We start from the raw sequence: 23,071 nt of genomic DNA, 5'->3' as shown, positions 1-23,071 counted from the left end.
GAAGTGCTGGGATCAGTGTGGCACTTTCAACGTCGCCGTTTATCCAGTGAAATATTTTCAGGCGAAAGTACGAAGGCGAATCCAAAATCACAAGCTGATCTGAAAACTGTACTTTTCCGTCGTCACGCTGACATGTCAGGCTCACTGGAGTGAAGTAGGTGACCCACCAGTCCGAGCGCAGGCTGCAGGTCTTAAATAATGGCAGAGCAGATTTTTAACAGGCTTCTGTTAACATGACCTCTCATGGATCAGCATGTTATTAATCTGAATAGAAATCAGCTGAGCATGTCTGCTTTGATACTGGCTTTGCTGTGTGTTTAGAAGTGGGGTGAAGCCATACACTGTATATAAAAGATGGACTCCTCCAGTTGTTTGGTGACGCTTTATTGTGAAATTTCAAGCCGATCACTTTAGTCATCACCACTTTGTTGTTTTGAGAATGGACGTGACAAACAAGAGATTTATGTGACTGTGAACTGAGGACATATGCATGAGAGCCCAGAGCTGTTTTTATCCAGACTTCTCTTTGAAACCAGAGGAGTTGCCCCCTGCTGGCCATTATAAAGAATGCGGAATACATTGGCTTTACTTTTCAGATCTGGAATCTGCTTTTTTTTTTTTTTTTTTTAGAGCTAACGAGTGGAGTGAAGTAAATACAAACTATGGTTTATATTCTGAGATATACTCGTTCATGAAAAGGAGGTCATTAAGTGAATGTTTCCAAGATGTCTGGGTTATTGTCCCATGAAGACCAAGTGTGTGACTGAGTGTCTCACATGTTTTCAATTCAATGTCAGGATTGAAGCTTTGCAAATTGTAAAGAAAAGAAAAGACATGAACAAGAAGCGCAGAAAAGAGAAACTATGACGCTCCACCCAAAGGAGATGTCAGGGACTTTGGCTTAGATCCGCTCGATATTGTCGTTAGTCCCGCTCATGGTGCAGGTTAACTGAACGATGTCTTTCTGCAGTGTTCATTTGACTGCTTCTACAACCAAGAAACTCAACATGTCTACAAGAGCTTTTCCACATCCTGTTAATGCCAATGTACAGCAATTAGCTGCAGTTAAACCGGGTTGCAGCAGGGGGTACTCGTGAGATATTCTTAAATACAAAGACGCAAATAGAGGTGTGTGGCTATAATCTGTTTTTGGTTCTCAAAAATACAGAATTGATCAGTTGTATAAACTGGCCCTATGTGGCCTGTCTTGGGTGTACCCTGCCTCTTGTCCTAGCTGGTATAGGCTCCAGCCCTCCTCGCGACCCTGAATCGATAAGCGGAAGAGAATGGAAATAAAACACTTGTTTCTGGTTTATCTGACTTCTGAAGTCAGTTTTGTCCGTAAAATGCTGGTATTGTGTTGTATATACATGCTGATTGGTTAAGGTTTTACAACGAGAAAGAACTCCTCTGATGATAACAGTTTAAAAACGTAGCCGAACCACAACAGAAACCTCCACATGTGTATTAGAAGCAGCTGTGTGAGGTGATTTGAAGCTGCTGCTACAATCCAATCAAGATGGTGGATGCTGTAAAGTGCCCTATAGTGCTGTAATAGTCCTAAAACTTACAGAAGGGTGTTTTCCTACAACTGAAACCTATAAAAAATGGAACTGTATCAAATATTGTCTCAACGCCTGAAACATGCTGAATTTAAATTTCCAGAAGAAAAATGTTTACTCCACCACATTGACATTTTTGGGTTTGAGCTTCTTTGGGCCCAATTCCTTCTGGACTACTGCGTAAACACCCCTATGATATTAAAAAAAATGAGTGGGAATTATGAGTTATAGCATAATCATAGACATTTTTGATACCAGAAGAATCACAGTGGACAGATACAGATGTCTAACTTCAGTCCCTAAAAGGCTCCAAAGGTTTCAGCACTATTTTGTACAGTTTGTCTTCATAAGCACTTATAGATTTCAAGAGGCTTTTCTTTAAAAAGACTCCCCCCTTTAAGCCCGACAAAATATACTCTCAGAATTCATATAGGGTTTTCCTTTTCTGTTTTATAGGAAGCGTTCTTTCCTTTTTCATCCTTTGCCTTTTAATGGACTTTATTTGAGGAAGGTGACACACTTAAAAATTACCATAAAGCATCAACATTACACTACATATGGAAATATTCCAGATTTTATATGTGATATGACAAAAAAACCTCTTTTACTTGATTACAGAACTTACTGTGTGTTGGATCAGTAAGACCTCAGAATGGTTAATCCCTGTGAGACATCTGAAATGTTACAGCCCTTTGAAACCACTCCTTTCACGGGAAGCTTTGTTGCATATCAATTTCCTTCTTGCTCTCTCCCCCCTCATTTCCTGCCATCTTTCTACTGTTGTTTATGTAACGAAAGGCCTACATTAATCCTTGAGCGAGCTTGAGTATTTCACGCAATTTCATGGGTGTGTAATCAGATATCTGTCAAATGTCAACCTCAAGGTAAAGTCAGGGGATGGACTGACAGGGAAATATGAATACGTGTACGAGACCCCTTATCTGATGTTGGCTTGAATGAATGAAGCAACATCTTTGACCCCCTGGAGAGGAAAACTTTGCACCAAAGTTATTGGAATTCATCCTTAAGAGACGCTGAATATTTTGTGATTTCTCAGATATTTCCACTACCATAAACTTCATGGTAGCTGTAGAGGACAAGTCCCAAATTCACCAAAATGAGTAGGTTTCAACCTCTGGTGATTGTACACGTCTGTATAGGATTTTAGAGAAACCCGTGGAATAATTGTTGCAATATTAAACTGAAGTGGTGTGCCAGCACAACAACACAGCCAACCACAGAGAGACAGGCTTGCATGTGGCTACAAAGACCTGTGGCTAAAGACACAAAGGTCTTGTGGTTTCGGGTTCTCAAATGTGATGATTTTCTCAGTTATTTCGCCATAAATGAGATAGTTTGAGGTTTTAGACTGTTTCACACACAACAACGTGTTTCCTCACTATTAAGAGGCAATTTAATAAGCAAACTAATAATTAAGTAAATTTAAAAAGTAAGTATTAAGTTGGAGCCCAAAAACGGCTTTCGATAAAGTGATGGCTTGATGTGCAAACCTTCCTCAAACCCGAAAGACTCCTCTTCTTCTTGTTAAAAAGACAGTTTTATTGTGAAACCCAATCTCCCACCCCCTCCACCCACACACACACAGACGCGCACTCTCTCAGCTCTGATCAAGGTGTATTTTTAATGTATCATCATGGTTTCTAATGTGTGAGCTGTTTTGTTTATCAATGGTTTTCGGTGCCGATGAGCTGTTCCACCTAGTTCTCTGAGGCAGGCAGCAGGCAGATTTTTGTAAACGCCTCCACTCTCCCCTGCCTGTCTCTGTGCCACACACACACACACACACACACACGCACGCACGCACACACACACACACACACTGAACCACACAGAGGAACACAAGACAAAGCCGGGCTAAAAATACCTCGATCGGCTCAGAGCGATGCACTGAAGATGTAGCCAGATTTACTGGAAATGAACAGAGCGAGTTAGAATTAAGAGGATGTCCACTGAGAAGCACAAAATTAGACATAAATGGGGGAATTCTGAAATCGAAGACGAAATTAGGTTTAAAAGCACTACTTTGTTATTAGAAAATATTAGAACGGGTATTTGAAAAGTACGACTTGTTTTTAGGAAACAGAAAATTGTGGGGATTTTTTTTGCCACACTGGTTTGCAACTCTTGGGCACAAACGTGTAACACTGGCTTGAGGTTGTCACAGATATTAGTAGAAATAGAGACTGAATTTGTTCTGAATGGATAAACACAGAGAAAGAATCCTGATTGCAATCTTGGTTTTAAGACAGCTGCCTTCTCATTTACAGCAGGAACACACAGATAATTGATTTTGAGCTTCATTCAAAGGTGTTCCTAGCAGGGTGCTGACAGCTCAGCAGATAGTGATAGCTGGGCCATCGGATCTGTTCTGGCCTTCAACCGTCTTTGTCTGGTTGCTATGTGCCTATCCATGGTCCCATGACCAACGCCTGGTCTAAATATAAACATGTGCTAAGGTCACATTCTGAGGAAAACGTGCTCTCAATGAAGTGGCACTCTGGGAGACGGACGAGCTGAGGTCTTCATGACAGTTTGAGTTAAACTAAAAAGTTGTCAGGGTTCCTTTGAACCGAGTAGCAGTTAGTGACTAGAGACGGTTAAGTTGCTGCTTTAAGCGTCTCCCTAAAGGAATCACTTTCCAGTTATGACTTCAAATTCCTCTTAAATTCAGTGTGCTTATCTACACACCTTTGGCGGAGATGGGTAACGGAATAAACAAGGTACAGTATCAACAACGATATCTAGGAAATCAAACCTTCAGAGCCTGCCATGATATTTTTCTAAAAAAGAAAAAAACAACAACCCCAAGATCTTGTTTTTTCTTTAACTTCTGCATTTTCCATTTTACACAATTTTGAACTGTTTTTAGGTCCTGCCTGATCTTTATCTTGGAAATATCAAAGGTAGGCTGCGGTGCCTTTTGTCATGTGTGTAAAAAAATTGATTTATTTTCCGGATAATGTAGTAGTAGTTTGTTTCAGTTCCTCATACGGAGGGGCATGTGGTGAGATGCTACACTGAGCTCAGTTTCTATAGAGTCGAGAGGTCACAGTGTAAAGCTGAGCTATTGAAATATTGCATTTTAACAAAAAAAAAGTGTGTTTTTTACCCTCTGAGTAGGTATAAATCTGCCAGCAGCTGGGGGAAACATTACTTTGAGCGCTGATGTGAATATTTGAGCGGTGGTGTGGGAGGGGATGCCCCATGGCGCGGGGGTGTCCCTTGGTGTGAACTACATTCCACACGTTTCCATAAAGCACCAAATGCAATTGTTGGGCTGCTTTTTTTAATCTTTGCACACATTAAGAATCATGACTACACAGGAAACGTCTTAAAATGCAGACAGCTCTTTTTTAGAAATAAAGTATATTCAAGGAATTGCTGTCAAATAGGAAATGTGACACCTTTTTAATCTTAAGCAGGCCTTTGATCTTCATTCATCTACATGACTTAGCACATATAAAGCGAGCTGGAGCTTTTGGCTGCGAAAGTTCCATCAATGCCACTTTTGGATATTTACAGGCGTTACTGCTGTTCTACTCTTACTATTCGGAGCTAGTCTGTACTCTGCTTAGCTTCGCTAGTCTGCTAAACTAAGCTGTTAGTTTCTTCAATGTTCATCACATCTTCTATGTTTTTGCTTAATCCCACATCTTTAGTCCCAGTCTCATCAGCATCAACACTACTAAAGGCTTGATCTCTGAATTTATAACAACCTGACTTTATAAAAGAAATAAAGGTAGCCATGATGACAACACTTAAATTTAGCACTTTAGAAATCAGAAGAGATTTGGAAACATTTCTCTCCTTGAGAACTAATATTTAACAATGGGGGAAAAAAAGAAAAACGTAATCTTTCATGAAGGAAGCTGACGGATTTGAATGGGAGGAGGCAGGTTTTAGGCCAGCACCTAGAAACCTTGAGTGGTACTGAACCTCTAAGCCCTAAGCGAAAAATCATCTCTTGTCACTTCACTGTTATATCAGCACCTGACACTCAACTAAACTATTTATCTCATGACACACTGCAGCACTTGTTGCATAACATTGAAGCTGCGGTCATCCAGTGATTTAGGGTTGTATTTCCTCTGCAAGTGTTCTGTGCACTGATGCCACTCACACTGTTTTCTTACTGTATGATGCAATTGGTTGGTTGTGTCCTACAGTTAATAAGAGTTCCAATGACAAAACATTTAATTGCTGAATGAATTTAGCTTTAAGGAGGTTTCAGTGCAAACTCATCTTGCTCTTGTATAGGTGGCCCCAATCAGCATCCTGCAAACTTGCAAAGCATATGAGAAAAAATGCTCAAGGCACATCTGTCCAAGGTAGAAAACATTTGGCTTCCTTTCAAAGAACAAAATTTGATTAGAACAATTACTGTTTCTTGCTTTTGGGCCAAGCTGTTGGACTGTTTTAGAAACACTGGTTTTCCGGTTTTTCTTTCAGTTCAAAACCAGAGCAAAACTTTGAAATCTTAAGGCCACATTTGCTTGGAAGTCACTTCAGGAGGGGGGTTGTTGTTGGGCAGAAGATGCTTTATTTAGTTTGGAGCTCACACGGTGTGATTGGTGATTGGATGCAGGGTGTATCGTGTATTTCTCGATTTTCTTTGCGTTCCACAGATGCTCGAGACGGGGAGCTGCTGGCTCAGCACAACATCACCCACATCCTGTCCATCCATGATACAGCTGCGCCCGTTCTGGAGGTGAGGCCTTTTTTAATGTCTTGCATCAGATTGCACGACCCCCTGACCTCAACATTAACCCAACCATAAAGTACATAAGCTCCTCCGAGCACGACTGTGGTTGCTGTGTCCCCCTGCTGATTAATACTCATTCTGAAACTGTGAGATATTGTTGTCAGCCCAGAGCCTCTTTCCCACCTTAATATGTTTACAGAGCTGCTTCAAATATAGTTATTACCTTAACAAGTTTATGAAAAGAGAGGACAAGTTTTAAATAAATGCTTTGAAATGATACACTGCATACAGACACAGTTAATAGCAATAAATCGTTCCATTTCTAATCTTCTGAGGTCACCTTGTGTTTTTAAAGGCTGAATGATCATCAGATCATTCATTATCAACATCAGATCTTTATCAAAGGCTATTGAAAGAGACCACTTCAATTAGTGTGAAAGTCACATGTGTCTTCTTTCTTCTTTTTTTAAATTCAGTCATAAGACCTGGAATTCACCAGTTCTCACCAGAGAAGCAATTTTCTAATTGACTGTGGGTCCTCGATATTGTGTGGGATTCTAGTATATATATGAAAATCTGAATGCTGTTTTCAGTTGATGCAGCTGTGAGGCAGATGCAAGCCTAGGTTAGTGGATGTTGCACAGTATTGTTCACACGAGATGCTTTTAGCTCAGCAGCTTGAGGTCCAGAAAGTCTTGAAAGTGGAACTTTGCAAAAAAAAGTTTCTGGCTTTTCAGTGCTGCATTTAGATGTGGCAATTTGTGTATGAAACAGCAGGAAAGGTGTTTTTGTGTGTGTTTGTGTGTGTGTTAGTGAATGTGAGGAGCTGATAGATTGAAGCATAAAATATGTGTGAAGATGTAAGTTTTACTGAACAAATAGTTTGATTTTGAGGTTTTTCTGAGGTATCTTTCTGTAAATACACAATACCTTGAGTCAGAGTTTATGAAATGATGCACACTTTTGATGTGTACAAGCCTGTAATTATTTACAGATTGAATGATTTGACTTTAAGTCTCCTGATCTCATCTGAGCCCATTAAATACATTACGTCCTCCCGTCGGCTTCGTACTGGGACTCGTCTCTTGAAAATCTTGAATCCGCTTGCCATCTTCAGTGTCCGCTTTCACAACTTTCATCTTTTCTTGTTGAAAGCGAACATGAAAAGCGCTCAGCGATTTCTCTACACTTTCTCCATCCATGTTAGCATGTTTCATTGAACAGTGAAGAGAAACAGCAACTTGTATTACAGTATCACTACTCAAACTGGTCAACCACCAAAACTTTTACAAGGTTTTGGGCCTGAAGTGAAGTCTGGCCCTACGGACTCATTCTGAACTGCGATGACAGTTATTCAGTTGCTTTTTTAAAACATACAAAATCATGTGTGATGCAACTTTTTGAGTTTTGAGGCAAAAATGATGACTCAGGTCTGTTTTAGACCAAGTGGCCAGATGGGATGGGTTATTTGCATACCTAACAGTCAAACCGCGGACTGATTGATTTCTTGGAAGACAGCGTGATGGTTCCTGAGAGAGGAAGGTAGAATTTGCAACGATGATGTGGTCTGCGCATTTACATCTGGCCAAGTCTCTAAATGTGCCATTTACTGTATATGAACCTAATTATCATACTGCAAAATAAAAGGTCATCTTTTGCAACTAATTCCAAGCCCCAAATATTCCTTTTGCAAGTAAAGTAAATAAATGTCTGCATTTATCCACAATTTTCATATATTTTGACTTAGAGTGTAGTCATGATTTTACAAACAGTACCACTGAGTCAAGGCCATGATGAGCTATAAGAGTGATAGTGTGAAGATATGAGGACTTCTCGGTAACCGTTTGCATAATCTGACTCTCTCTATCAGAAATAATAATTTAGCCTTCATGAACCTTAGGCATGTCTTTAATATGGGCACTTTCATTGGTATTTATAAATGTGTCTGCATTTGTCGGGGCTCTGTGCGTGCAATCTCACCTGTCTGGAGCACTTCCAGGACTCGGTCTGTCCCAGAGGGCTCAGGGGTTTTTGCAGTGGTGCAGTCATACCAGGACGAGGTGGTTTCTGTCCACTGCATGTACCATCAGCTGCCAGGTGCACAACACAGCACACACACACACACACACAAGCACAGAGACAAACACAAGCAAACATCGTTATGTCGTGACCTACCACATGGGCAGGGCCAGAGGGGCAAGGTTTCAGGGGCTGTCCCATAGGAAGTGAGAAACAAGAAGTGAGTTTAGTTCCAGTTTTCAAACAAATGACCCCTGCTCAATAGTTGAGCACTCGCCTTTTCCTATCATGTTAACTTTTGCCACTAAAGTATTCACTTCTTTAATGAAGCTGCTCCCTCTCCCACAGGGCATCACATACCTTTGTATATCCGCAGCTGACCATTCCAAGCAAAACCTGTGAGTACTTGAATAAATGTTGAATATATATAAAACCTGCATATGTGTATGAGCTCTTTGCCCCATTTCTATAAATAAAAGAAATGAATTACAGCTTGCAAAATAGAAAATTTATCCAAATGTATCCTTTTTTAAAAAGGTTGGTTTAAATAATTAAACACATGATCTCTTTACTGACTACAAACTAAATTGTACAGCTATGGTAAATAATAATAATCCAGTTTTAAGGTTGGAAGGCATGATCCTCACTATGTTGTATATCTTGTGAATGTGATTCATTTCACCAGGATTCAGTACTTCAGAGACAGCATCATGTTCATCCATGAATCCCGACTGAAAGGAGAAGGCTGCCTCGTCCACTGGTGAGTGGAACGCCTCAGTCCTGTTTTACATGTCATCTGAAATGATACTTGGTTATATTAAAAAAAACATTCAGTTACGATATATGGTAGACTATATTACGTATTTTGACATAGAGATGTTGTAAAAGTTTCAACATTAAGATCTAAAAGATTTTTATTCATAATCATGAGAATTTGCTCCGGGTTTGATCGCAGACCGGAGGTCCTCATATTTTATCGACCCCGTTCTCATTTTCAACCACATCACTAGCACCAAAAAGAAGCTGTCTGCCAAAAATTTTGGTTAAAGCTTTCATTGCACATTTCATTACCTTTCATCTTTTCTCATATCAAACATGCAAAATCAGGCATTTAACCACAGCTTTGGGACAGAAGGGGTTTCACTTCTTTGTACACTAAAGTAGAGAATCTGAATATGAGGTGATTATCTTGCTCTGAGCTGTGAAGGCCTGTGTTCTCAGCATGGCAGGAGTGTCCCGCAGCGTGACTCTGGTGGTGGCCTACATCATGACGGTGACGGGTCACGGATGGGTAGAGTCCCTGGCAGCAGTTCGGTCAGTCAGGCCGTGTGCGGGGCCCAACCTGGGCTTCCTGCGGCAGCTGGAGGAGTTTGAAAACACAGAACTAACAGAAGTGAGTCATCATAATTAATTTCACTTTTGATTATTCATTTAAAAAAAATCAGTTATGTTGGGACAGCTGAAAACGGTTATGTGGATTAAAAGATGCAATACATTTGGACAGATGAGTGTGTGGGTTTAATTTGTGAGTTCAGGTACAGCCTGGTCTCAATATACCGCTCATCAAAGCATTCTTTGTCTAAAAGCTGGAGGCTATGACAAGAGAAATTGCAAAAAAACTAAACAAAACAAAAACCTGACGTTTTCATACAACAGTGTGAACTACTCCCTTCAAAAGCCAACCCAGTCTGGTTTATATGGGTGTTAGTAAAGTTCCTAAATGAGGACCTGTGTGAGAAGTACATATCTGAGAAACAGATGCTTCACATGTACTTTTCCTTATGCTCCCACTTGGACCATTTAACCCTCTCTTCTTGTTAGCGCTGGCGCCGTTTTGTGACGAGAGCAGTGCATGCCGCTGTTTGAAGACTACTCATCCTATTCAGCTGCTGGATGATTACTCTGCTGCTGTCCTGCATGGAATGACCTTCATGTCACATGACATGGGCCCAAAAGCATTTCCCACATGGACAGTTATTGGAAAAGGAGCAGTTGTAGTATTCAGTCCAAAAACAAATATAGAACAGCTGCAGAACTGTATTATAAAATGATATCTGTGCATAAGGATGTCAGATGTGTTCGGATAAGTTTTAAAAGTGCTCAATCTAAACTTCTTCAGCTTGACAAGGATCCAGGCCACATGTGCCTAAAACTCCAGCTTACAGTGGGGGAAACAATGAAATAACTGATCCCCTGCTGGTTTAGTTTATTCGCTTACAAAGAAACGAACAGTCTCTAATTTTTGGACCGAGACAGAACATCAACACATTTTTAAAAAAAAGGTAGAAATTGATTTACACATCACTGAGTGAAATATGTGTCAAATAATTACTTCCCCTGCTGTATGTGCACTGTGAGCAGTCTTTAAAAAAAAAGTCTAAATCAGGTGTGTAATAAATGTAGCATTTTTGAACATTTAGGAGGCTGCTCATCACATGCTTGTTTTCTGCTTTTTTCAGTAACCCTGTTAAGTCAAGATGCTATGAGCTGTGGGCAAAGTCAGCAAAAATGCAGACTTATTGAAAGTGTGCATAAAGGGCACAGAACGTCTGCCGAAAAGCTCTCATAAACTTGTCAGTGGGACTGGGCCCTGCTACTACTACGACTGATACCTCAGCTCTGTTTTTGGTTATGCTTCACCTTTTTCAGTTAACTCATTCACTGCCATTGACGTCTATAGACGTCAATGGCAGTGGGGAGTTACCTGATTTGAAAATGGCTGGCAGTGAATGAGTTAAGTTTCACAGCAGCCTAAATCAAATTAGCATGCATTCCGTAAACTGCACTGCATTTTGGTGCAGTTGTGTTGCTCGTTTCACTTTAAAGTCTTTTAATTTTTTTTGTGAAGTACCTCAAATAGCACTAAAATGTGCCGTACATGAAGTTGTATTTAAACATAAACAGTGGACACTTTCAGCTCTGATTCAGGGTGATTAAAACAAATTCTTTGAAAACTATTGTTATTTTTGTACTCATCACACATTTTCAGAGACTCAAAAGTAATTGGACAATTAGCAAAGCAGCAGATTTCAGTGGATGTGAGGTCTTTAAGAGCTTCCAAATGAACAATCTGCTCAAACCACTTGTTACACTCAAGAACAATAAGAACAGATTAGACATCTGAAAAACTTGCCCAGCCATAGACAAAAATTCTTTGGAGAGATGAAACCAGGAGAAGAAAAAGAACAGTTCATGATCCAGAACATACCACATCACATATGGCTGCCAGTTTAAACGGTGGTTAATATCGATGTGACTGTTGATAGAGTTCACTTCACAGTGCAAATGGGTAACGAGCACGCTTTTCAGTTATTAAATACAAAACTGAAGGCAAAGACCTACAAATAACCAGCAGCAGAAGGTGTGGCAGTAGAGACCTAACAGAGCATCTCCAGGGAGATGTCATATCCGTGTGCTCTACACTTCAGGCAGACATGAGCTGCACAGGCTTTTCATAAAGGTATTTAAAAAAAAATCCTTATACTTTAAATTATATTAGTGTCAAATTATATTTGAGTCTCTGAAAAAAGGGAGGACTGGGTATAAAATGCTTTGTAATTCATAAACAGTTAATGTAAAAGCCTTAAATAAAGTCTGCACTTCAATCACATCACACACACAAAAAAACAATAAAAGGCAACGGTGGTAATGAATACTTAGGAATGAATAGTGCTGCTATTACAAACACAACTGAAGATGCTCCGCCTCTATGATGAGTTCCCTCAAATGATTAAAATATATTATATATAAAATATATACAAAACAGTGCATTAGTCATGAATAATAATAGTAATTAACCTGATACTTCAACAGTTCACTAATGCAGGTGTACAAAAGTACATACAATATCATATATTACACAAATAACAGAAAAGGATGAGTCATGATTTATTTTTTATGATTATAATTATTGCATTTTTAATTAGAAATATTGTTTGTATTTAATGTCTGTGGATTTTTATTACTTTTGGCTTCATTCATGCAGGCATGTACTCTTGAATCCAAATTTATAACATAACGCAGCGTTTCATCTGTAAGCTGTGCAGTGATGCGTGTAAGGCAATCAGCAGCCTGTAAGCTGATTTTATACAGCAGTGAGGTGTTGTTTTAAGTGACTGTCCGATGTAAAACGTGTCCAGTGCCTGTCTTAAACAGAGACATTGTCTTTGACTCTGCTCCCCGCAGTATCGAGCTTGGTGGAAGGAGCTGTACGGGAAGAGCACGTTCAGTGATGATGAGGAGATCAAGGCCCTTTTAAACCGGAAATCCAGCACCAGCGATGCCATAACAACCAGCATCACTCCTGCGCTGGCCACGAGCAGCAAATAAAGAAACTCATTTGTGGATCTTCAGTCATTTCTCACCTGAACTTAAGAAGCAGAGGACAGCGGGCCTCTGATTGGCCCTTTAATCCCACAGAGACCGGGTGCACATTTTAAAATCATTTTGCCCCCGACCTCGCACTGCGTCAGGAACACCTGTCTCATAAAAAGTTCAGTGTCAGGATGATAAGTTCAGTCTCGTGTGCGTGGAGTGGCTAAGCAGACATGTGACGGGGGGATTTTATGTCACCGTCTTCAGTTCCCTTCGTCATGTCATGTCCTTGCCTCTAACTGTCAAAACAACATGCAAGGGCAGTCAAGCATGACACCAAGGAAATATATGTACATACAGTCCACAGTGTGAACACATACTCCTCCTGTACACCCCCCCCACCCCGCCGTCCCCCATCAGTTATGTTATGCTGTGTCTTGTACTTGAAAAATGACTATTACTTTCTGAGACCGTGTGAGAGCTAAAGAACGCTTTATTTTATATTTTACAGTAAAAAAGAAAAAAATCAGATGTGCTGTTTTTAACTATTGTGCTGTTCTTCCTAAATGTAAACTTTTCATTTGATGTTATTTGTGCAGTTTAATATGTGCACAGTCTGTGGAAATGCAGTTATATATGTAGAGTTTTTATGTTAACGTTTTCATGTTAGTTTGCATTTCGTATTTTGTTTAATTATGCATGCATTGAGATGACATTTAACTCATCAAGTGAAAATATTTAGATTGTAATAATGCAACAAAGGAATGTATTAATCTTCTTTTTTTTAGTTATTTCAAGCCTTTTCGAAACAAAACGAGGGACTAAAATCCATCTTTGACCTGGTTTCTGGATAAAAGCAGTATTCAGATCCAGGTAAAGGTCATAAATGACTTAAGTAGAAGTTTATCGCACATATTGTGGAGAACAGTATCTCTGCTGACGATGAAATTCTGACATTATTATGACCCCACAGTAATTGAATTAGTTTTGACTTCTTCATATAGTGGTCTACATTGTAGCAGTCAGCTCAAAGGTCACCAGATAACTGGTGGTGAGAAAATTCTGCGTCACGGGTCTTTGCCCTTTAAAATATTGCACAATTCTACCTCTTCAGGCCTCTTTCAGTTATTTAAATGACACCAGCTGAAAAGTGGAAACCACTCCTCAGAGGAACTCAGAACTACAATAACCAAGGGGCCCAGAGCTTTTAGTGGGGGTCCACGAGCTAGAACGTGTTCGTGAATCCTCCCCAAGTGGCTTAACATATAACAGTGCATGGTCACTTTTATATGCTCATTTTTGAATTATTTAAAATCTCAACATGAGAAGTTGTTCAGCTACAGCTGTCGGCTGAATATTGTTGGTTTAAAAGTGCCATATGTGAAATGTAGAGCAGCACTGAGATTACGTGTGATGAAGTGCATCATACATCCACATGTGCATTTTTCACACAGTTGTCATTTTAAAGATGAACACTACAGAGAAAAAAAACACTTGACTGATTTCTGTAACCTGGCAACTGGTTACAGATTAGGATCAACTATGGTATAACGCTGATGGGAAGCATTTGCATAATGAGTTCCTTTCAGTTCTCGTGCTGATAAGTAGGTAAAGCTTCAAATAAGTACTTGTACCAATCTAATATCACTTCATAATTCTACTTTCAAAGTTTTATATTTCTACTTCACGACATTAGAACAAAATTGTACTTACTTTTCTGAATTAGAGAGAGAGATTAAGAGTAGGAGAGCATTAAAGACATCGATCTGAGATGAGCTTAAGCTCTACAATGTACATTATAATGTCGCTTCATGCATCAGTACTGATGGTAAATTCATATATTAATAATAGGCGTGTACAGGTATCAGACTGATATCGGTATCCTGGTTAACGGCCATTATCAGAGGCTGACATTTATCTGTTCCATCACATACATGTCCCAAGAGTTAAATGTTCAAAACATACAAAAATAAAATCTATTCATAAATATTTAATATGTTCATAAGAATAATTAAAAAAAACATATAAAAAGTTAAAAATATCCACAAATTTTAAGGATAACTACAGGTTATCAGCCCAGAATGTCACAGTTTGTGTATTCAATGCTGACAGCATAAGACTGACAGGAACCAGTCTGCTGCATAATGACTAATGACTCTCTAGGCACTTTTCTCTCTCATATTTCATATAAAATACAAACTGAGTACCTTAAACAGTTGTAGGTTACGCAACACATCAGTATTTGTACTTATCCCAGAAAAACTGAAAGCAAATAAGGGGGGAAAGTTGTTAGTTTGTAACTAACACACTTTTAGATCTGTCTTATACTCACATCACTGCCTTCACTTAAGTAATGAAAGCAGTGATGGATATTTATTGCAGCACTGCAAAACTGCCACAGGAGCCAGACTCACTCTGAAAATCATACTGAGGGGAAATGAGTGGGAACTTTTCAAAACCATGTTTTCTCGGACTCCTGGACCGCATTGCTTTTACAGAATTGATCATCTGTCGAATTCTCCTAACAGGCCTCCTAAAGCTCTGACACGGCAAATGATAATCTTATGTGGTATTGTGTTCCTGTCTGAGGCGTTATGTCAGCTGTTCTGAATAATCTTCCAGTGGGAAAACTGCTGCCGATGTTTTTCTGCGTCGATTCTACCTCTGGACCACTCTAGAGTACTTTTCGTAAAGCTTTATAATTTCAAAGAATTGTTTTCGTCTCCATCCTATCATTTTCCACGTGTGCGGGTGTGTGACACTTCGGGTTGACGCCGGCAGGGTTTCCCCAGTGTATTACTGTAGATCGGCCGCTGTGTGCGCGCTGATAAGCTTCGCAGGAGGGAAGCAGGCGGGCCTAGCAGAAGCAGCAGGTGCACCCTCCTCAGCATCCCGGCTCCGCCCTCCCTCTGCTCACCATAGGCTGGGTGGATTTAAGCGGGCCCGCCGGAATGATGAGGACTTTCTGACCCTGACTGATATCAAAACTCGACGGCTTTCAAGTTTCACAGGTAAGACGGCTTCGATCAGCCTGCGAAACGCACAGTGAAGTTAGTCTGCGTGGGAGCGCAGTGGGTTAACCTTTAGTAGTTTTACTTAACTTAATCATTCTTTACTAAACCTACACAAGCCTACTTTCAAAACACACACAAACACGAGAGCGTGTGATATTACTACGTTACAGGAGCAGACAGTGGAGTTGTCCCGTGCGTCTTTTTGGTCAGAGATGAACCCCGACGTGGATTACGGAGGCTCCGGGAGCAGCGGCAACGGCAAGCTGCGCCAGTGGCTCATCGAGCAGGTGGACTGCGGGAAATATCCCGGTCTGGTTTGGGAGAACGACGAGAAGACCATCTTCAGGATACCGTGGAAACACGCCGGGAAACAGGACTACAACCGGGATGAGGATGCCGCGCTTTTTAAGGTAAGAGACCCGCATCCTCCGGGGTCCGCCAGCCACAAGCGAGCTGCGCCTTTCAGAATAAAACAACAGCAATATGTGTTAAAGTATTACAAACTTTAGAGCTGTTAAACTCTCTTATAGCCTTTTAATGTGTGTAAAAATAACTAACTCGATTAGGCGTCTTAGTAGCGTTTGAATATTCTCTGATGCATTATATAAAAAAGGGTTTTGCTGTCTTTCATGAAATTCGCTCCATACATTAGGATGCGATTATTTCCATATAAGAATATTTGAACCATGCTGTAAAAAAAGTCACACATTACTGGGAGAGCGACGCAAAACAACTTCTTTAAAATGACTGTGTGCTCCAAAGAAGCCACTTAACGAAAATAAACGAAAGTTTTATTTTATAATTATTGGTGAAGAGTTAGTAACTAGTTATCAGCACCGGGAGGATGTTCTTCTACAGGCCGTGCAGTCGCAGTTAGGAGAGACCAGGCTGTGTGATTCTCTCGCGCTAAACTTGAGGGAGGTATTCTAAACATTTCCCCGCGGACCTGTCTGCAGGCCTGGGCGCTGTTCAAAGGCAAGTTTCGGGAGGGCATCGACAAACCCGACCCGCCGACATGGAAGACACGCCTGCGCTGCGCCCTCAACAAGAGCAATGACTTTGAGGAACTGGTGGACAGGAGCCAGCTGGACATCTCGGACCCCTACAAAGTTTACCGCATCATCCCCGAGGGCGCCAAGAAAAGTCAGTCCCCCTTCGAACAAAGCGTTGAAAAAAGTTAACTGCAGCATGAATTAAGCTGGTAGTAATACTGAAAGCTGATTGGGCTACAGCGGCAATAACCAAACTGGATAAAGGGTTTTACTGATGTGTTTTATTGTAGTTATTATTATTAGATGATCACAATCTGATAATTAGTTGTGTATCAGACATAAAGTGGAAATTCTCTGACTCCTCAAACTGTCAAAGCACCAGCTAAAGTCATGCTGAAGTACTTGCATCGATGTGGACTTTTCTAAATGTACTGACAGAAAATGTGTTCAGACATTTTCTAGAGCGCTTTTCTAATAAAAATGTTCTTTCCCGCATGCAGGACCCAGACAGGAGGACAGTCCTCTGAGCCCAGGGAGCTTTCAGATGCATCCCTCCTACCCCTCTGTGCCGACTCAGGTGATTTTCCTGCACATAGAAACAAGTGGGGCGGGACTAAAGTAAGACAGAGAATGAGGGAGGTTGAAGACACAGACAGTGTCATATTGTGCATGCATGGATGACCTTACAAACACAAGTGAAGGGTAATGATGTGCATCCCCAACTATGACTTGTGCTGACTTCAGGGGCTGATAGAAACTCTGGAGTTTTTGGGTCCTTTTTAGATTTCTTGGCAGCAACTGATTAAAAAAAAGCACACAATTTATGGCAAAATATGTTTTTGCCACACTGTAAATGCTAATTCTCATTTACTAAATTAAATGTTGTTGCATTTAACTTTATCTATCCTAGTTTATTTAAAGTTATCTGTACTTCCTGCCTGGGTAATGAAGAGTATAGTTATGCTCTGCTTTACTTAATAATTTACATTTGTTTTCATAAAGTATGGAACACGTCTACAAAGGCTGCAGATGCTTAGATTTAAATCCGTACTTTAGTAATGTGATGCCCATTTCTTAGATCTCAGTTTCTCGGACATGGTGTAGTTTCAGATGTTACTCACCATAATTGATTTTTCTGCACTGATTAATCTGTGTGACCTATCCTTTTAAAGTACTACACACTCAAAATGAACAAATCAGCTTTCTCCTCTCAAGTTGATTTAAGTTATTTTTGTGAGTCAGCGAGTTGGCGTTATCTTTTCATGCAAAAACAAATCAGAGTTTATGGTGCAGGGATTTTACCACTAGCTTAAGCAAAAATCTATGGATGAAGAAAGAATTCTGCAATGGTCATATAAAACAAGTTGCAAAAAAGTCCTTATAAGCCTACTAAAAGAGTAATGTATTACAAAAGCATCATGCAAAGACTGTTTGTTGGTATCTTATGATCAAAGATGTGCACTCAGCTAACTGCTTTCCTCTCTATAGATGCCACAGTACATGGCGAGTCCAGAATGCGGCTGGAGAGATTACTGTCAGGAGCAGGCCTCTCTGCCCGAGCTGCCCTTCACTCAGTGTCCCTGTCCGCCCCGCACCCTGCCGTGGCAGGGCTCATCCATGGAAAATGGTACACGGCTTATTATTTAGCGTGCAAAATAAGAGCATTGTTATCAGTTTTAGCATTGCCTACATAGTTTGTTCTGTGTGCAGGATACCAGCTAAGAGCCTCAATTTACTCATACGGTCCAGCTGAGAGTCAGCCCTCGCCTTTCACATTGGACGCCAGCATCAGATCAGCAGAGGCACTTTCAGGTACACGAATACTTTCAGTTCACTTTTCCCCCTCACGCTATAAAATCAGGAACTCTCACCAGAATCCTCTGCTGAGAATTAAACTTAAGGTCCTATTTTTTAAAAAAAAGCAAAAATCCATCTACATAGAACAAGCAGCAAATGCATATTTACATAAGCTCAAAACAGCTGAAAATGTCAGGGTATGACACAGATTTTAGATTTAAAGGTACAATTAGGTTGAAACTGCGTAATGCTGTGCAGAAGTCAGAAAACTACTAATTTCACCTGAGACTTTGTTCCTTGGCTTTATTCAGTGCAGTTTAATTTCAGTTCTTGCATTTAGTGTATGGATCTGTATCATGCTGCAGGCTGCCATTTTTATTAACTGTACTCTGACTGCCCATAACAAACAGCAGACAGAAAATCAGCACCAAATTTAATAATAAAGTTAAATATCTAGCAACTACAGAGCCGCTATCAGTGGAATTTCATGAGGTGGCTATAATCTAAAATGTATTTATTTTTAGGTAAAGCTGGTAGCTTGATTCAATAGACATGCGGCTAATTTTGAATATTTACTCTGCCCCCTAGAGGCCGGAAAAAAAGGAACGCAACTTTAATCAAAGCTGACGACCGAGCGTGTTCAAACTAGCTTCGTTTTTTGGTCTAGTTTTAGTGACATGTGAAGGAATTTTGCACCTGATGCAAATCGTTCTTGCTTGTGTTTATTTTGATCATATAAACAATACACAGAAAACCATTTCCAAAAAAAATGCAGATTGCTGTCAGATTCAGCAAAACGCTCCTATAGAAGTACAAGACATAGCAGCATGTAGAACGCTGAAATAATAATATACAGCAGCACCCTGTGACTTTGGGCTGTGGTGAACATTGAAAACCTTACGTGCTTCATTTTTTAAAAATAAAACAAAGACAGTCCATAAAAGAGTTTAAAAAAAAAGAAATTTCAGCTAACTTCTACCTGTGTCCTCCTCTAGACTTCCGTCTGCACGTATCCGTATATTTCCGGGACTCTCTGGTGAGAGAGGTGACCACTTCCAGCCCGGATGGCTGCCATATCACTCCTTGCAACCCAGATAAGCACTACCTGACGCCTGGAGGTCATGAGTTGGTGCCCCTGCCTGTTGACAGCCTATCATCCCAGAGGAGGCCAGACGAGTGTCCTCCGAGTCCACCAGCCAGCCTCGAGAGGGGAGTGTTGCTGTGGATGCGAGCAGATGGGCTCTATGCCCGGAGGCTGTGCCAGAGCAGGGTGTACTGGCAGGGAGGCCCGTCGCCGTACGGAGACAAACCCAACAAGCTGGAGAGAGACGTCACCTGTAAACTGCTCCACACGCAGGACTACCTCACAGGTGAGAGGACACAAACTCAAATCAGCTCAGGATCTTTGATCAACAATCACTTGTGCTCGAAAGACTAAAAAGTTCTCACTTTTTTGGGTTAGTATGTTACTATTCTTTTAAATGAAGGCCTATCTATGGTGCCATGCCTAATTCACCAAGTCCCTGACCTGTATCTTAATCATCAGCATGGTGTACTGGACAGAGCTTGGTTGATATGTTTTAATCTGATTGATTCACTTAAGAACTCATACCAGCTGGCACCTTGCTGTACATAGAAAGACTAACACCAACTGGTCTAAAATTTGGATTTCAGTCAAGAACTATCCACCTCAACTCAAAACTAAATCCACTAAATGTAATTAGCAGTAGAACAAACTGAGACTCATTACTCAGCTGATTTTCTGGAAGTCACTTCATGACATACTGTGCCAGCCAAGAATAATTTCTTAAAGAAGTATTTTATGATAAGCCGAGACTCACATGAAATCTACACAGCCACATCATCCCGCCCACATGCTAAGCAGCTCCAGCTGTGACAGCTAATTGTATTTGCATACATGGTGTGACCAGGACTTTCCATTCGAATCACTCTAAATGTCACACCACTTCAAGTGAAATTCGCTTGAAATCATCAATTCTGATGTGTTTTAGGTGTCAGAGCTGTTACTGATGCATTTTTGTCCTTTTGCCTACTTGCAGAGATTCAGAGCTACGGGCTAAGGCCGCCGTCCCGCTTCCAGGTCCTCCTGTGTTTCGGAGATGAGTGTCTGGACCCACAGAGACAAAGAAGGACCCTCACTGTGCAGGTGACTGCCGCCCCCGAGTTTAACCACTGATTATGATCCAGAGATCTTTCATTTTTTTCCTCATTTTGTTTATGAGGATCAGTGAAGCCTAATATTTACTGGGAAGCTGACAATAAGTTCGAACTGGTGTTCTTAAAATCATAACTAAGATTTGAAAGGTTCAAAGTAGAGTGCTGAAACTTTAAAGTATGGGCTGAAAAGTGAAAAATAGGATTTGAAAGTTTAAACCTAAGATTTGAAAGTCTGTAGGACCTTGTTCATAGTCATAGCGTTGACAGTGTTTCATAACAAAATTTGGTTTCTAAATAAGTCGCACTGAGATTCAGGGCCAGCCTGGTTCCACTGTCACCCTCCTGAGACTCAGATTTCTATATAAATTGAAAATGGATGAGCCAAGTGAAGGTTCGTGCCTTTTAGCTACAGATTTTTGACACACTTTCAATCAAACTAACCACGTAGCTGAGCTTTAACCAAACTAGGAATGGTTTGCCCTTCTCTAGTTTGACTTCTCAAAATGGTTTCATAAAACAAAGCTGGGAAAGTTGAAATAGCGAATCAACCTTCCTGGATCTCTGTCAACAGTCCAACGCCCATAAATAATAAACTATCAAAAACCAAACAGCTTGGGAGTGTGTCACAGAACTGCAACAGAAGGCTTCAATATATCCCAAACTCTAACATCCTAAATCAGGGGTGTCCAACTCTAGGCCTCAAGGGCTGGTGTCCTGCAGGTTTTAGATATCACCCTGGGTCAACACACCTGAATCAAATGATTGGTTCATTACCAGGCCTCTGGAGACCTTCAAGACATATTGAGGAGGCCATTGAGCCATTTATATCAGCTGTGTTGGATCACACCTGCAGAACACCGGCCCCTGAGGCCTGGAGTTTCCCACCCCTGCCCTAAATGAAAAATGAAAGGGTGTATTGAATTTTTTCTTTTTTTAATTGAGTTTGGCAAAAATACCAACTACTTTTTCACTTTTTTTTTGGTAAAAATAAATAAATAAATAAATAGTGCTATGCTGAATGGATTTTGCTGACCTCCTTGGCTCTCATGTGTTGCAGGTAGAGCCTCTGTTCACCAGGCAGCTCCTGTACTATGCCCAGCAGCCGGGCAGCCACTACTACCGCAGCTATGAGCATCCAGGAGTCACAGAGCACATAAATGCCTCCGAGGACTACCAGAGGGCCATCACACATCACCACAGCAGCAGCCTGCAGGAGTGAACTTTGCGGGTTTAAGTGACTGTTGGAAATGTCACGATGACATTTTACACGACAGGCAAGAAAACTCTGAGATGTGGACAAAGTGGACAGTGGTATACAAAAAATGATGGACATTAAGTCAGCAACCATCTGCCCTGTATGGTTTTTGTATCTGTGTGTGTGTGTGTGTGTGTGTGTGTGTGTGTGTCTTAAGTCAAAAATGCAGTGTTATTTTTTCCCTTTTTGTATTCTTTTGGGCATAATGAGTATTTTGATGCTTACTCGTAGACAGTATTAAAAATGAAGGTGTTAAAGTATTAAAGATGATTGAGATGTCATCCACCGGTTTTTAAAGTTCCATTTTGAAGCCTCGCGATGAACATTTTCATTATCGCTAGTTTGGTTTGCTAACGACTTGTCACTTATAAGCTGTTAGCCAATGAGCATACCATTTTAAACCTAGTGATCAAGATTTCTAAAAAATGTCATGTTTTTTATTCATTGTGAACCAAAATAAGTGACTAGGACCATAAACACATCAGGAAAGTGTTTCCAGAGGTCAAGACAGAGAGCAATTTTCCCAAAGACTTTGATATAATAGGAAGTCTTTTTGCAGTCGCAAGTATTGCCATCTGGTACCTTTCAGATAGAATGCAAGTTTAAGGTACTTGGCGCATTAGCTTCATTTTTTCGGACCCAGAGGTCGTATTTTTGTACTGTCTATGTGCTTACTATGCAAATGAAACTGACAGCTGAGGTGATTGTATCATAGAAAACTGTGAGTGAAAGTTTTGTGCCTTAAAAAAAAATTAGCAAATGAACCTAATCACTTTCTATGCCAATAGTTATATTAGATCTCTAGCATTCACAAACCACTCCAATCCAGGCAACAACTAGTAGCTGGTTAGCTAAGATTAGCCTAGCTTGGCTTAGTTATAGACTAGGAAAAAAAATAAGAGAAACAGTTTGAAAATTACCAAATGTACCTTCTGTTACTTTCTAATGAAAACCAGTAAACATGTTATTTAGCGCAGAAACTGCACCCATGTTCAGATAAGAGCACAACAATTGTAAATCACCTGTAAAACTAACCACACCAATGAGGTGTCTATTTGGAGATTGTGCACATGTGCTATTTTGTCACATTTAGTAAATCTGGCCCATAATTTTCAAATAATTAAACTCAAGAATCTAATTTTATATCTGGACAAAACTATGGAAGAATTTTCAGACTTTGTGCTAAGGTAATATAAGCTAATATAAGCTAATAACCA

General features: G+C 40.4%; 2 protein-coding genes across 3 annotated transcripts; both read left to right on the top strand.

Moving 5' to 3' along the window:
• Positions 1-48: 48 nt before the first annotated feature.
• On the top strand, positions 49-13,395 carry LOC120742875 (dual specificity protein phosphatase 22-B-like). 2 transcript variants are annotated; one of them, XM_040046356.1, is made up of 7 exons: positions 596-4,303; positions 4,453-4,486; positions 6,209-6,291; positions 8,653-8,702; positions 8,990-9,064; positions 9,526-9,697; positions 12,490-13,395. In XM_040046356.1, the coding sequence occupies exons 1-7, from the start codon at positions 4,283-4,285 to the stop codon at positions 12,631-12,633; spliced, it is 579 nt and encodes a 192-aa protein (XP_039902290.1). In that variant the 5' UTR covers positions 596-4,282; the 3' UTR covers positions 12,634-13,395. The 2 variants fall into 2 exon arrangements, with proteins under 2 accessions (XP_039902289.1, XP_039902290.1); XM_040046355.1 differs by lacking the exons at positions 596-4,303; positions 4,453-4,486 and adding an exon at positions 49-154 and having other exon boundaries at positions 6,209-8,382.
• Positions 13,396-15,492: 2,097 nt separating this feature from the next.
• Positions 15,493-22,741, top strand: LOC120742844 (interferon regulatory factor 4-like). Its single transcript, XM_040046289.1, has 9 exons — positions 15,493-15,629; positions 15,803-16,042; positions 16,589-16,775; positions 17,125-17,201; positions 18,113-18,251; positions 18,335-18,436; positions 19,417-19,791; positions 20,482-20,588; positions 21,657-22,741. Exons 2-9 carry the CDS (start codon positions 15,845-15,847, stop codon positions 21,816-21,818), a joined length of 1,347 nt encoding a protein of 448 aa, XP_039902223.1. The 5' UTR covers positions 15,493-15,629; positions 15,803-15,844; the 3' UTR covers positions 21,819-22,741.
• The last annotated feature ends 330 nt before the right edge of the window (positions 22,742-23,071 follow it).

Source organism: Simochromis diagramma, unplaced genomic scaffold (genome assembly GCF_900408965.1).
Source record: "Simochromis diagramma unplaced genomic scaffold, fSimDia1.1 OVJJ01000553.1, whole genome shotgun sequence".
NCBI lineage: Eukaryota > Metazoa > Chordata > Actinopteri > Cichliformes > Cichlidae > Simochromis > Simochromis diagramma.
Note: the sequence above shows the minus strand (reverse complement) of the source record. Positions and strands in the feature narration are given on the sequence as shown.

Bases quoted from the DNA above. Each gene is read 5' to 3' on its own strand.
- LOC120742844 (XM_040046289.1), top strand. From the start codon at position 15,845: ATGAACCCCGACGTGGATTACGGAGGCTCCGGGAGCAGCGGCAACGGC. The intron at 18,437-19,416 runs GTACACGAATAC...GTCCTCCTCTAG, and splicing joins ATCAGCAGAGGCACTTTCAG to ACTTCCGTCTGCACGTATCC. The intron at 19,792-20,481 runs GTGAGAGGACAC...GCCTACTTGCAG, and splicing joins CACGCAGGACTACCTCACAG to AGATTCAGAGCTACGGGCTA.
- LOC120742875 (XM_040046355.1), top strand. From the start codon at position 8,188: ATGTCTTTAATATGGGCACTTTCATTGGTATTTATAAATGTGTCTGCA. The intron at 8,383-8,652 runs GTGCACAACACA...CCTCTCCCACAG, and splicing joins CATGTACCATCAGCTGCCAG to GGCATCACATACCTTTGTAT. The intron at 8,703-8,989 runs GTGAGTACTTGA...TCATTTCACCAG, and splicing joins GACCATTCCAAGCAAAACCT to GATTCAGTACTTCAGAGACA.